The sequence below is a fragment of the Oncorhynchus gorbuscha genome, linkage group LG11 (assembly GCF_021184085.1).
Source record: "Oncorhynchus gorbuscha isolate QuinsamMale2020 ecotype Even-year linkage group LG11, OgorEven_v1.0, whole genome shotgun sequence".
Taxonomy (NCBI): domain Eukaryota; kingdom Metazoa; phylum Chordata; class Actinopteri; order Salmoniformes; family Salmonidae; genus Oncorhynchus; species Oncorhynchus gorbuscha.
Genome location: NC_060183.1, coordinates 60,193,274 through 60,207,839, shown reverse-complemented (window position 1 = coordinate 60,207,839; position 14,566 = coordinate 60,193,274). Strand labels below are relative to the sequence as shown.

Genomic DNA, 14,566 nt, shown 5'->3' with positions numbered 1-14,566 from the left:
CCAGATAGAAGTCATTTATAAATATTAGATAACGCTCACAAAGACACACTGGTCTAAATTGTTGGGTCATGTGAAGGAAATGCCCTAACCACCAGCCACATCTTGCTAAGTGGATGGGTCTCTACAGGAGGTGGAAACGGTACAGCCAAATGGTTACTTGCATAGTAGCAATATCAGAAATAGAGTCAATATAAATATAAATATACAGTATATACAAGAACAATATCAGTGATAGACGAGGTAGTTGTATGCATACAATCAGGGGTAAAGTGGCTGAGCAGTGGGATAAAAACGATTAGTAGCAGCAACGTATGGCGTGTGTGTTAGTAGTCATGTGAATAGAGGCACTGCAGATAGTGCTGATGACTGGTCAGTCCAAATCACGCATGAACAAGGGAATCTATATTCAGAGAGCCTGTTTGACTTTGGTGAAGGGCATGTGATGGCCATAGCCTCTTTGTCGCAAAACTCCCCTTTCTCCTCAAAAGAAATACGTTTGTCTAGCTCTGTCCAGTCCAGGTGATGCTTGTACAGGCAGACAATCTATGGGAGGAAGCTGATACCTGGTACCGATTGAGTCCAAACGCCCCTTGGCGACAACATCAGGCTCCAGAACATCGAAGCTGTAAAACAGGAAATAACAAAAAAAGGTAGAAGCCATTACAACATCAAGTCACCTTCCATGTTTAGATAAGAAGAATAACCTCCTATAATGCAATGAAAATGATATTCACCTGACGTGCTGGTATTGCTTGATCTATGGCAGCGGCCTGAAGTACAGAGTCAGGTGTTGTTGCCAGCCATATTTTTCCACCAGTGCCTCTTTGCTTGACATCATGGGAAAATCAAAAGAAATCAGCCAAGACCTCAGAAAAAAATTGTTCCCATGTGCAGTTGCAAACCGTAGTCTGGCTTTTTTTAATGGCAGTTTTGGAGCAGTGGCTTCTTCCTTGCTGAGCGGCCTTACAGGTTATGTTGATATAGTACTCGTTTTACTGTGGATATATATACTTTTGTATCAGTTTCCTCCAGCATCTTCACAAAGTCCTTTGCTGTTGTTCTGGGATTGATTTGCACTTTTCGCACCAAAGCACATTCATCTCTAGGAGACAGAACACGTCTACTTCCTGAGCAGTATGACGGCTGCGTAGTCCCATGGTGTTTATACTTGGGTACTATTGTTTGTACAGATGAACGTGGTACTTTCAGGCATTTGGATATTGCTCCCAAGGATGAACCAGACTTCTGGAGGTCTACAATTTTTTCTGAGGTCTTGGCTGATTTCTTTTGATTTTCCCATTCATGTCAAGCAAAGAGGCACTGAGTTTGAAGGTAGGCCTTGAAATACATCCACGGGTACACATCCAATTGACTCAAATGATGTCAATTAGCCTATCAGAAGCTTCTAAAGCCATGACATCCTTTTCTGGAATTTTCCAAGCTGTTTAAAAGGCACAGTCAACTTAGTGTATGTAAACTTCTGACCCGCTGGAATTGTGATACAGTGAAATAATCTGTCTGTATACAATTGTTGGAAAGATTACTTGCATCATGCACAAAGTCGATGTCCTAACCGACTTGCCAAAACAATAGTTTGTTAACAAGAAATGTGTGGAGTTGTTGAAAAACTAGTTTTAATGACTCGAACCTAAGTGAATGTTAACTTCCGACTTCAACTGTAGGTGTCCGGGAGACTGGGGAATAGTGGGCAGCTGGTGATTTATGACATTGTGTTGGAGGGGAGAGAGGCAGATAAAGATCTCAACTGGTGATTTGGCTGGCTGGGGCCCATTTGCCACAAAAACACTATTTTCAGCGGTAGTTTTGAAATAAGGTTAATTATGAAAAATATAACTTTCCACACATGAAGCTACTAGAGGGAACTTTTGGTCATTGACTGCAGGGAAAGGTTTAATTGTTTATTATTGTGACTCTTAATGTGGTCATGGCTATCTAAATGTTTATAGTGGTGGATTGCCTGTGTGGCCCTCTTGTGGTCATAGTGCCCCCTATAAGGTGTGTCATTTGTCTTGTCACAGTAGTCTTTGAGGTCTTACTATAGTTTCACAATCACAGTAGTGGTTGTGGACCTAGCTTCAAAGTCACAGTAGTCCCTGTGGTCGTAGTTTCACCAATGGTTGTGGTCACCTCATTAGAGCCATCTGAGTCACTGTAGTCTGTGCTCACCTTGACCCCGTTTCCATGGTATCCTGCACTGTCACAACGATCACATCGCTCATTAAACACTTAAAAATAGAAGGGGAGTGAGGAGGAGGGGCAGGCAGACAGCGCGGTGTGAGAGGAGCTACGTTGAGACTAATATGATCTGTGTTTGTCTGTTGTCAGTGAATCATCCCGTTTTGGTTGTAGCTTGTTGGATCGGCAGTAAAACATGAGGGGAGTGGAAGAGACTGGGCTCATGTCTCTGTGTGTGCGTGTGTGTGTCTTTACTGAGACCAGACGGCTGGCTACACATTCCAGAGGCATCCGTAAGCTCTATGTGCAGTGAGACGGAGAGAAAGTGAAAAAGAGGGAAGGACAAATGGAGAGGCAAGGTCAGTGAGTGTGTAAATGAGATACATAGGGCTGATAGAGAGATATTGAGAGAGACATAGTTTCTTCCCGTTTTACACCGTAATAATATTCCAGTGTTCATCTCATGAACAAAACCAAGATGATAACCAGAGAGTAGTGCACTTAACATCACCTAGAACCGCAAAGAAAATGCTTTCCTTTTCAGAATTCTCTCAAGGCCCTTGTTCCTTGTGTTTCCCCCATTGTTCCAACCAGTTTGTACCTCGTTCTCCCTGTGTCTGCACTCTTAAAGGAGCTCCAAAATGGATTCTGAGTGCCTATTTAGTGCACTACTTTTGACCATGGCCCATAGGGCTCTGTTATGCACTATATAGAGAGAATGAGGTGCCATTTGGGATGCAACTCCAGTGTAATCTTTTACCATGTGTCTAGCATGGTGGCCTTTTTGTAGCTCTCCAGATCTGCTGGTGTGTGTTTATCTCTCCCATCATTGTGCCTCTACAGCACTTTTCCTCGTCCAGTAATGCAACCCTGTGGAATCTTCGAGGGGTAGGAATGGGTTTGGGCTTGAATCTGTTTCTCTGTGCACTGTCAGAGCCATTCTCCCAACCTCATAACTAGCTACCAAGTTTTATTAAAGTGCTGTGGTTGCAGGTTCACCTGCATCTAAAGCCTATTCCTTTGGGGTGTTTCTAAAGGCCACCAAGTGCTAACAATCTAATAATGTGTGTGGAATGCTTGATAGTGCATGTGATGTAAACAGAGAGGTCTACTTTCTCTGGGATCAGATTATTGACTGGTTTTCATCAAGCTGTCCACTCAAGAGGAAGCTTCTCACTGTAACCAGTGCCTGTAATTTGGTTCAGGTTATTAATAAACCTACTAGGGTGTTGACAAACACTACAGGAACAAGATCATCCACATGTATTGATCACAGGACTTTGTTCTAAAGCTGTATTTGTGCAGTGATCACAGTATAGCTATAACCAGGAAAGCCAAAGTTCCAAAAGCTGGGCCTAAAATGGTGGATGAAAGATCATACAAAATAATTTGCTGTGACTCTTATGTGGACAATGTAAAACAAATATGTGATTAATAAGGAGCATCTAGACCAGACATGGGCAAACTACGACCCGCGGGCCACATACGGCCCGTTAGGCTTTTTAATCCGGCCCGCCGAACTTGTCCAAATTATAGTAAAAACCTCCTTTTTTTCCCTTTCCCTACAATGCCCACGTTTCCCCAATAGATGGCGCACTCAAAACACATTGACCGTTGTTGGAGTAGCGCGTATTTCTCTTTATTTCACTTTAATTTTCACTTCGTTTCACGTCACCATTAAGCCCTTCTGTGAAAATGAGCGGACCAAAGAGTGTTTAATAAGGAGTGGACATCGAAATACTTCTTCACTGAAGTCCGATCAACGGCTGTATGTCTGATATGCCATGAAGCTGTTGCGGTTTTCAAAGAGTACAATATCAGCCGTCACTTTGCCACGAAGCATGCAAACTATGCTAGCAAGCAGTCAACACAAGAACGGGCGGCTACTGCTCAGATGTTGGCAGCTAATTTACAGAGTCAACAGAACTTTTTTCACCGACAAACTGCAATTCAAGAGTCAAGTACCAAGGCAAGTTATTTGCTGGCATTCAAATTAGCAAAGGCTCGACCTACGTGTGTGAGCAGACGTTTAGCGTCATGAAAATCAACAAAGCCCATCACAGATCCAAGTTAACTGACCAACACCTCAGATCTGTCCTGAGAATTGCCACAACAAAACTAACTCCAGACTTTGATGCACTGGCAAAAAAGGGAGACCAACAACACTGTTCCCACTGAAATGGTGAGTTTTTCTGCTGTGTTATGAAAAAATGCATATGGAAAGTTTGGAAGTGCGTCTTTTAATTAAGAGCAATGCGCATTTACGCACAGCAGCGATACAGTAGCTTAATTAACACGCCGCACATCGCTCTTAATTTAAATTTAAATTTTCAGCTGCAGGTAGGATATTTAATACAGCCTATGTCTGTGTGCTTGGCAACGATACACGTGTACTGTTTCGCGTGAAGGTGAGGGCGTCCGTGGCGAGTTTGTAGAGTGCGCGGTCAGGACAATCCATCCATGATTTTGTGGAGTTTAACACAAGTAGATATTATTGAGCTTGAGTATTTCGTTGTGTAATAATATGTTTTGAATTTTGAAAGTGATTCCATTTTTCAATAAATGTTGATTTCTTTAACTTTGCACCTTCGATTGAAACTTATTAAAAACAGACGCAATCTTGATAAATAACAGTGCGTATGTTATTTTAATCTATTTACATTTCCTCCTCCCAGTATCTGCGAAATAGTATGTAAATGCCATATCTTGCATATTCCTTGAGACAAATTTATTAACTGATAAGTGCTATTTTTCACATTTGAAAGACAGTTAATAAATTGGGTTGTAGTGTTCTTACTGTGCTATGAGGTTTGCACACACTACATTTAATGCTTTCGTATATCCGGCCCAAACACTCCCTCCAAATGCTCCTGGACCGGCCCCTCTGTCAAATTTTAGAACCCATTGTGGCCCGCGAGTCAAAAAGTTTGCCCACCTCTGATCTAGACATTGCACTTGATGAATTTGTGAAATTGATTCTTCCAATTATTAATAAACATGCACCTTTTAAGAAACTGGCTGTTAGAACTGTGAACTGTTTATGGATTGATGAGGAATTTTAAAACTGTTTGAAAGAGATGGTAAAAGGAGTGGCTAATAAGTCTGAAATTATGTGACTAAACTCCACAAAAAGAAGAAGAAACTGTATTTTGATGCCAAGATTAATGATATAAAGAATTCATAATAAAACAAATAATGCAAGAAAATCATTGTACATTTTAATTTTGTAAAGATAGTGTGATAGTGGTTATTGTTCTATAATAACAAACCTCCTGACATTGACAACTTAGATGGAAAGCTACTGAGTATGGTAGCTGACTCTATAGTCACTCCTACTGAGGATGGTAGCTGACTCTATAGTCACTCCTACTGAGGATGGTAGCTGACTCTATAGTCACTCCTACTGAGGATGGTAGCTGACTCTATAGTCACTCCTACTGAGGATGGTAGCTGACTCTATAGTCACTCCTACTGAGGATGGTAGCTGACTCTATAGTCACTCCTACTGAGGATGGTAGCTGACTCTATAGTCACTCCTACTGAGGATGGTAGCTGACTCTATAGTCACTCCTACTGAGGATGGTAGCTGACTCTATAGTCACTCCTACTGAGGATGGTAGCTGACTCTATAGTCACTCTATAGTCACTCCTACTGGATGGTAGCTGACTCTATAGTCACTCCAGGATGGTAGCTGTCACTCCTACTGAGGATGGTAGCTGACTCTATAGTCACTCCTACTGAGGATGGTAGCTGACTCTATTGGCCCTCCTACTGAGGATGGTAGCTCATTGGCCCTCCTGCTGACTCTATAGTCACTCCTACTGGTAGCTGACTCTATAGTCACTCCTACTGAGGATGGTAGCTGACTCTATAGTCACTCCTACTGAGGATGGTAGCTGACTCTATAGTCACTCCTACTGAGGATGGTAGCTGACTCTATAGTCACTCCTACTGAGGATGGTAGCTGACTCTATAGTCACTCCTACTGAGGATGGTAGCTGACTCTATAGTCACTCCTACTGAGGATGGTAGCTGACTCTATAGTCACTCCTACTGAGGATGGTAGCTGACTCTATAGTCACTCCTACTGAGGATGGTAGCTGACTCTATAGTCACTCCTACTGAGGATAGCTGACTCTATAGTAGTCACTCCTACTGAGGATGAGCTGACTCTATAGTCACTCCTACTGACTCTATAGTCACTCCTACTGAGGATGGTAGCTGACTCTATAGTCACTCCTACTGAGGATGGTAGCTGACTCTATAGTCACTCCTACTGAGGATGGTAGCTGACTCTATAGTCCTCCTACTGAGGATGGTAGCTGACTCTATTGGCCCTCCTACTGAGGATGGTAGCTGACTCTATAGTCACTCCTACTGAGGATGGTAGCTGACTCTATAGTCACTCCTACTGAGGATGGTAGCTGACTCTATAGTCACTCCTACTGAGGAGGATGACTCTATAGTGAGGATGGTAGCTGACTCTATAGTCACTCCTACTGAGGATGGTAGCTGACTCTATAGTCACTCCTACTGAGGATGGTAGCTGACTCTATAGTCACTCCTACTGAGGATGGTAGCTGACTCTATAGTCACTCCTACTGAGGATGGTAGCTGACTCTATAGTCACTCCTACTGAGGATGGTAGCTGACTCTATAGTCACTCCTACTGAGGATGGTAGCTGACTCTATAGTCACTCCTACTGAGGATGGTAGCTGACTCTATAGTCACTCCTACTGAGGATGGTAGCTGACTCTATTGGCCCTCCTACTGAGGATGGTAGCTGACTCTATTGGCCCTCCTACTGAGGATGGTAGCTGACTCTATAGTCACTCCTACTGAGGATGGTAGCTGACTCTATAGTCACTCCTACTGAGGATGGTAGCTGACTCTATAGTCACTCCTACTGAGGATGGTAGCTGACTCTATTGGCCCTCCTAGCTGTCACAATTTATTTTATTTTTTCTCTAAGTCTAGAGGAAGGCGTTTGTCCTTAGGCCTGGAGGAAAACAAAAGTAATTTTGCCTTTACTGGTTCTAACAGTCAATTAATCAAGCAATCAAATGTGTTTATATAGCCCTTTTTATATCAGCAGATGTCACAAAATGCTATACAGAAACCAAGCCTATAAAACCCCTAACAGCAAGCAATGCAGATGTAGAAGCATGGTGGCTAGGAAAAACTCCCTAGAAAGGGAGGAACCTAAGAAGAAACCCAGAGAGGAGCCAGGCTCTGAGGGGTGGCCAGTCCTCTTCTGGCTGTGCTGGTTGGACTTTATAAGAGTACATGGCCATTTAAGACCAGATTGTTCTTCAAGACGTTCAAATGTTCATAGATGATTAGCGGGGTCAAATAATAACCAGTGGTTGTAGAAGGTGCAACAGCTCAGTACCTCGGGAGGAAATATCAGTTGGCTTCTCATAGCCGACCATTCAGAGGTTGAGACAGCAAGTGACGTTCACCTTCGCACCCCTGGGCCAGACTACACTCAGTCATAGGACCTACTGAAGAGATGATTCTACAGTATTGACTTAAAGGTCAATACTGTAGACCATTCCATAAAAATAGAAAAAGCCTGCCTCCAGCTGTTTGCTTAGAAATTCTAGGGACAATAAGGAGGCCTGCGTCTTGTGACCGTAGCATACATGTAGGTGTGTACGGCAGGACCAAATAGAAGAGATAGGTAGGAGCAAGCCCATGTAATGCTCTGTAGGTTAGCAGTAAAATGTTGAAATCAGCCCTTGCCTTAACAGGAAGGCAATGTAGAGAGGCTAGCACTGGAGTAATATGATCACTTTTTTGGGTTCTCGTCAGGATTCTGGCAGTCACGTTTAGCACTAACTGAAGTGTATATAGTACTTTATCCGGGTAGCCTGGAGAGTAGAGCATTGCAGTAGTCTAATCTTAAAGTGACAAAAGCATGGATTAGCTTTTCTGCATCATTTTTGGACAAAAGTTCAGATTTTTGCAATGCTACTAAGATTGATATATTAGTCAAAAGAGATCAGGGTCCAGAGTAACACTGAGATTCTTCACAGTTTTATTTGAGACTTAATTAATTAATTACATTTATTAATTTTCAGAACCAACAGTAGGCCTCTTTGTTTCTGCGGACCTAGAACTAGCCTCTCTGTTTTGTCCGTGTTTAAAAGTAAAACATTTTCCGCTGTCCACTTCCTTATGACTGAAAAAAAAGGCTTCCAGGATAGGTCCTTTTGGGGCTTCACCGTGTTTATTCGAAATGTACAACTGTGTGTTGTCCGCATAGCAGTGAAATAACATTCTGTTTCCGAATGACATCCACAAGAGGTGGAATATATAGTGAAAACAATAGTGGTCCTAAAACAGAACCTTGACGAACACCGAAACATACAATTGATTTGTCAGAGGACAAATCTTCCACAGAGACGAACTGATCTTTCCGACAGACAAGATCTTAACCAGGCAAGAACTTGTCTGTGTAGACCAATTAGGGTTTCTAATCTCTCCAAAAGAATGTGGTGATTGATGGTGTCAAAAAAGCACTAACAGCATCCTCCCGGATACCCTAGATCCACTCCAATTCGCACACATCCCTAACATCATTCACCAATGACGCAATCTCAACCGCACTCCACACTGCCCTTTCCCACCTGGACTAAAGAAACACCTATGTGAGGATCCTGTTCATTGACTACAGCTGAGTGTTCAACACCTTAGCTCCCACAAAGCTCATCACTAAGCTAAGGACCTTGGGACTAAATACCTCCCTCTGGATCATAGACTTCCTGATGGGCCACCCCGAGGTGGTATGGGTAAGCAACAACATGTCTATTTAAACTGGAAACCATATATCCTGAGGCTGCAGTTATTGTAGCTGGGGGATTGTAACAAAGCAAATTTGAGAACAAGGCTACCTAAATTCTATCAGCATATTGATTGCACTACGCACGGGTTTAATACACTCGATCACTGCTACTCTAACTTCCGCGATGCAAACAAAGCCCTCCCCCGCCCTCCCTTAGGCAAATCCGACCACGACGCCATCTTGCTCTTACTGTCTTATATGCAGAAACTCAAACAGGATGTACCAGTGACTAGAACCATTCAACGCTGGTCTAATCGATCGGAATCCACGCTTCAAGATTGTTTTGATCACGCGGACTGGGATATGTTCCTGTCAGCCTCAGATAACATCAATCTATACGCTGACTCAGTGACTGAGTTTATAAAGAAGTACATTGGAGATGTTGTACCCACTGTGACTATTAAAACCTACCCTAACCAGAAACCGTGATGGACCGCATTTAACCATGGAAAGAGGTTTGGGAATATGCCTGAATATTAATAGTGAAGATATTCCCTCCGCAAGGCAATCAAACAAAAAAAAATGTTGGTACAAGGACAAAGTGGAGTCACAATTTAACGAATCAGACACGAGATGTATGAGGCAAGGTCTACTGGAAATCACGGACCACAAAAAGAAAACCAGTCACGGACACTGACGTCACACTTCTAGACAAACTAAACACCTTATTTGCCTTCTTTGAGGATAATACATTGTCAGTAGGCCCACTAACAAAGACTGCGACCCCCCCCCCCCAACCCCCTCTTGCGACGTGGCCGACGTGAGTAAAACATTTAAACGTGTTAACCCTCGCAAGGCTGCTGGCCCAGACGGTATCACCAGCCATCAATCGAGAGCATCCTGTCGGGCTGTATCACAGCCTGGTACGGCAACTGCACCTCCCTCAACCACAAGGCTCTCCAGAAGATGGTGTGGTCTGCACCGCATCACTGGGGGCAAACTACCTGCCCTCCATGACACCTACAGCACCCAATGTCACAGGAAGGCCAAAAAGATCAAGGACAACAACCACCCAAGCCACTGCCTGTCACACCAAGGTCAGTACAGGTGCATCAAAGCTGGGACCGAGAGTCTGAAAAACAGCTTCTATCTCAAGGCCATCAGACTGCAAAACAGCAATCACTAACTCAGAGAGGCTGCTGCTTGCATTGAGACCCAATCCCTGGCTGCTTTAATAAATTGATCACTAGTCACTTTAAACAATGCCATGTTAAATAATGCCACTTTAATAATGTTTGCATATCTTACATTACTCATATGCATATACTGTATTTTATGCCATCTATTGCACCTTGCCTATGCCGCTCGGCCATCGCTCATCCATATGTACATATTTTCATTCATATTAGGTAGTTGTTGGGGAATTATTCAATTACTTGTTAGATATTACTGCAACTAGAAGCACAAGCATTTCGCTACACTCGCATTAACATCTGCTAACCACGTGTGTGACCAATAACATTTGATTTGATTTTGATTTGAAACGTCTAGGGGCAACACCGGCTCAACCATGAGATGGTAGGCCACACAAGTTCACAAAACGAGACCACTGAGTGCTGAAGAGGTCGGCACGTAAAAATTGTCTGTACATTGCAACACTACCGATTTCTAAACAGCCCCTGGAAGCAACGTCAGCACAAGAACTGTTAGTCGGGAGCGTCATGAAATGGGTTTCCATGGCCAAGCAGCCGCACACGAGCCTAAGATCACCATGCGCAATGCCAAGCATCGGCTGGAATGGTGTAAAGCTCGGCGTCATTGGACTCTGGAGCCGTGTATACTCGTTCTCAGGTATGAGCCTCTTAGTTTCAGTGACGGGAAAGCGAGGTCCATACAGAAATGGTTAGTCGAGATCAGTGTGGAAGAACTTGACTGGCCTGCACAGAGCACTGACCTCAACCCCATCGAACACCTTTGGAATGAATTGGAACGCCGACTGCGAGCCAGGCCTAATCACCCAACATCAGTGCCCAAGCTCACTAATGCTCTTGTGGCTGAATGGTATCAAGTCCCTGCAGAAACATCTAGTGGAAAGCCTTTCCAGAACAGTTATAGGGGCTGTTATGGCAGCAAAGGAGTGACCAAGTCCATATTAATGCCCAGGGTTTTGGAATGAGGTAGTCGCCGAGCAGGGGTCCACATACTTTTGGCCATGTAGTGTATTCACTATAGGTCTCACACCTTTATCTGTTACTGCATCTGTTACTGCATCTGTTACTGCTCTATTGATCGTTAGCATACATGAATGTGTTCTGATTAGGTGACGAACCAGGTCCCTCTGGGTTAATGACTGAGCTGTTAATTACCCTTGTTAAGCCAGTATCTTCCCCCTGCCACCTTCCCTTAATTGCCCAGTACAAGCCATTGGTCAAGAGGTCTTAGTGTAGGTCTTATCTAAACAATGGAATCCTCACCCTATGGCCAACTCTGGAGAGTAAGATTGATCCAGGAAGTTTTAGGAGGGTAGAGAGGGCACCTAAACTGGAGTGATTGATAATAACGCCTGTATAATCAAATCTCAGGCCAAAATAAATGCTACAGGCTACCCACTGCATTCTTAATATTCTCTGCCACAATCACAGTCTGAGGCCTTGTCCCGAATGGCACACTGTCTTCCCAATATAGTGTTCGACATTAGGGACCACTTTTTATATTGTGAATTGGGTGTCATTTGGGATGCACACCGAAAAAATGATGATGCAGTTTTTTCATGGAGAGCTCATGGGTCGTTCAAATGACAGGTTCTTGCAGATACAGTACACTTCCTATCTGCATTAACCTTTATTTTTTATGTTTATTTTTGCCGTGTCTCTATGCACACACACACACACACACACACACACACACACACACACACACACACACACACACACACACACACACACACACACACACACACACACACACACACACACACACACACACACACACACACACACACACACACACACACACACATTAGCACACACACTTTCTTTTCTCATGTTTTTGTTCCACTTTACTTTAAAAAAATACATTTTATAGTATTACTGATATTGATAACTGCATTGTTGGGAAAGAGTAAGCAAGAAAGACAGTTCACTGTACTTGTGCACGTGACAATAATAACGTGAATATAAATCAACATGGAATAAGAGAAGTGTGTAACGTTACAGTGGGGAGAACAACTATTTGATACACTGCTGATTTTGCAGGTTTTCCTACCTACAAAGCATGTAGAGGTCTGTAATTTTTTAAAATCATACATACACTTCAACCGTGAGAGATGGAATCTAAAACAAAAATCCATAAAATCACATTGTATGATTTTTAAGTAATTAATTTGCATTTTATTGCATGATTATTGCATAAGTATTTGATCACCTACCAAACAGTAAGAATTCCAGCTCTCACAGACCTGTTAGTTTTTCTTTAAGAAGCCCTCCTGTTCTCCACTCATTACCTGTATAAAAGACACCTGTCCACACACTCAATCAAACAAAATACAGACCTCTACATGCTTTGTAAGTAGGAAAACCTGCATAATTGGCATTGTATCAAATACTTGTTCTCCTCACTGTAACTATGAGTACAGAAAAAAAGGTGTGACTGTCCCCATAGGAGAACCCTTTAAAGAACTATTTTTGGTTGCAGGTAGAACCAGAGTTCTACATAGAACCCAAAATAATTCTAGCTGCAACCAAAAATCTTTGTTCTATGGGGAAAATCAAGGAACCAGTTTGGAACCCTTTTTTCTCAGAGTACTGGGCAACTAGTCAGGCCGACAGGCCGATACAGTGCCTTTCAGAAATATTCATCCCCCTTGGCGTTTTTCCTATTTCTTTGCATTACAACCTGTAATTTAAATTTATTTTTATTTGGATTTCATGTAATGGACATACACAAAATAGTCCAAATGACTTGTTTCAAACAATTCTAAAAAATGTAAAACTGTAAAGTGGTGCGTGCATGTATTAACACCCTTTGATATGAAGCACCTAAATAAGATCTGGTGCAACCGATTTCCTTCACATAATTAGTTAGATTGCTGTGGGGATGTTTTTCATTGGCAGAGACTGGGAAACTAGTCAGAATTGAAGGAATTATGGATGGAGCTAAATACAGGGAAATTCTTGAGGGAAACCTGTTTCGGTCTTCCAGAGATTTGAGACTGGGACGGAGGTTCACCTTCCAGCAGGACAATGACCCTAAGCATACTGAAGCTTCACTCGAATGATTTAAGGGGAAACATTTAAATGTCTTGGAATGGCCCAGACCTCAGACCAATTGAGAATCTGTGGTATGACTTAAAGATTGCTGTACACCAGCGGAACCCATCCAACTTGAAGGAGCTGGAGCAGTTTTTGCCTTGAAGAATGGGCAAAAATCCCAGTGGCTAGATGTGCCATGCTGATAGAGACATACCCCAAGAGACTTGCAGCTGTAATCGCTGCAAAAGGTGGCTCTACAAAGTATTGACTTTGGGGGGGGGGGATAGTTATGCGCGCTCAAGTTTTCTGTTTTTTTGTCTTATTTCTTGTTTGTTTCACAAGAAAAAATATTTTGTATCTAAAAAGTGGTAGGCATGTTGTGTAAAAATCCATTTTATTTCCAGGTTGTGAGTCAATAAAATAGAAAAAAATGCCACAGGTGGTGAATACTTTCGCAAGCCACTGTAGACAGGCAGGCAGACAGCTCCAGACCATTATATAGGCCAGACCTCAGCCTGTGTCTCTCCCAGCAGGGGATTGGCTTGTCAGGCTAGTTTGGCTTTCCACAATTTTTTCCAATTGGCTGTTTAGAAACAGTAGTTTGGGGTTCTATTACACGGTTGTTATACAGTGATAGAAGCCCCAAGGTCTCTCTGTTCTGCACATGGTACCTGGTGGATCTGATTTGGTGGTTGGTTGACTGACTGTGTGGGAGTGTGTTTACCGGTAAGAAGACATTTATTTTAGTGTTAAGTAGCGTATATTGACGTTTTTGTGTACAAGCAAGTACAGCAAACATGTCAGATATAGATGTTATGCAGATGTTGTACATTGACCAACTGCAAACATTAAGAGGATACGTAATACTCATACACCTTTTTCTTTGTCTTTCTTTCCCACTCTGTGTGTGTGTGATTGTGCGTGCATGCGTGTGTGCGTGCAGGCTAACGATGCCTCGGGGAACACCTGGAACTGGCTCTACTTCATCCCCCTGATCATCATCGGATCCTTCTTCATGCTCAACTTGGTCCTGGGTGTCTTATCAGGGTAAGTCTGACACATATATATATATATATATATATATATATATATATATATATATAATATAATAATAATAATATATGCCATTTAGCAGACGCTTTTATCCAAAGCGACTTACAGTCATGTGTGCATACATTCTATGTATGGGTGGTCACGGAATCGAAACACTACCCTGGCGTTACACGCCATGCTCACAACTGAGCTACAGAAGGACCACATATATATATATACACACACACACACACACACACACACACACACACACACACACACAGACAAAGATACAGACG

General features: G+C 42.7%; 1 protein-coding gene across 10 annotated transcripts in view; it reads left to right on the top strand.

Annotated features, from left to right (window-relative positions):
* The window catches only part of LOC124049043 (voltage-dependent N-type calcium channel subunit alpha-1B-like), a 232,521-nt gene that overhangs the window by 120,362 nt on the left and 97,593 nt on the right, over positions 1 to 14,566 (top strand). For 9 of the 10 annotated variants that reach the window (XR_006841351.1, XM_046370347.1, XM_046370344.1 and 6 more), the window contains exon 9: positions 14,179 to 14,282. Coding sequence is in view for 9 of the 10 variants with exons in the window: in XM_046370347.1 (XP_046226303.1) it covers positions 14,179 to 14,282 (104 nt within the window). In the remaining variant the exon portion in view is untranslated. Of the gene's footprint in view, positions 1 to 3,928; positions 4,379 to 14,178; positions 14,283 to 14,566 lie in introns of those variants that run through there. The other variant, XM_046370346.1, reaches the window with a different exon arrangement.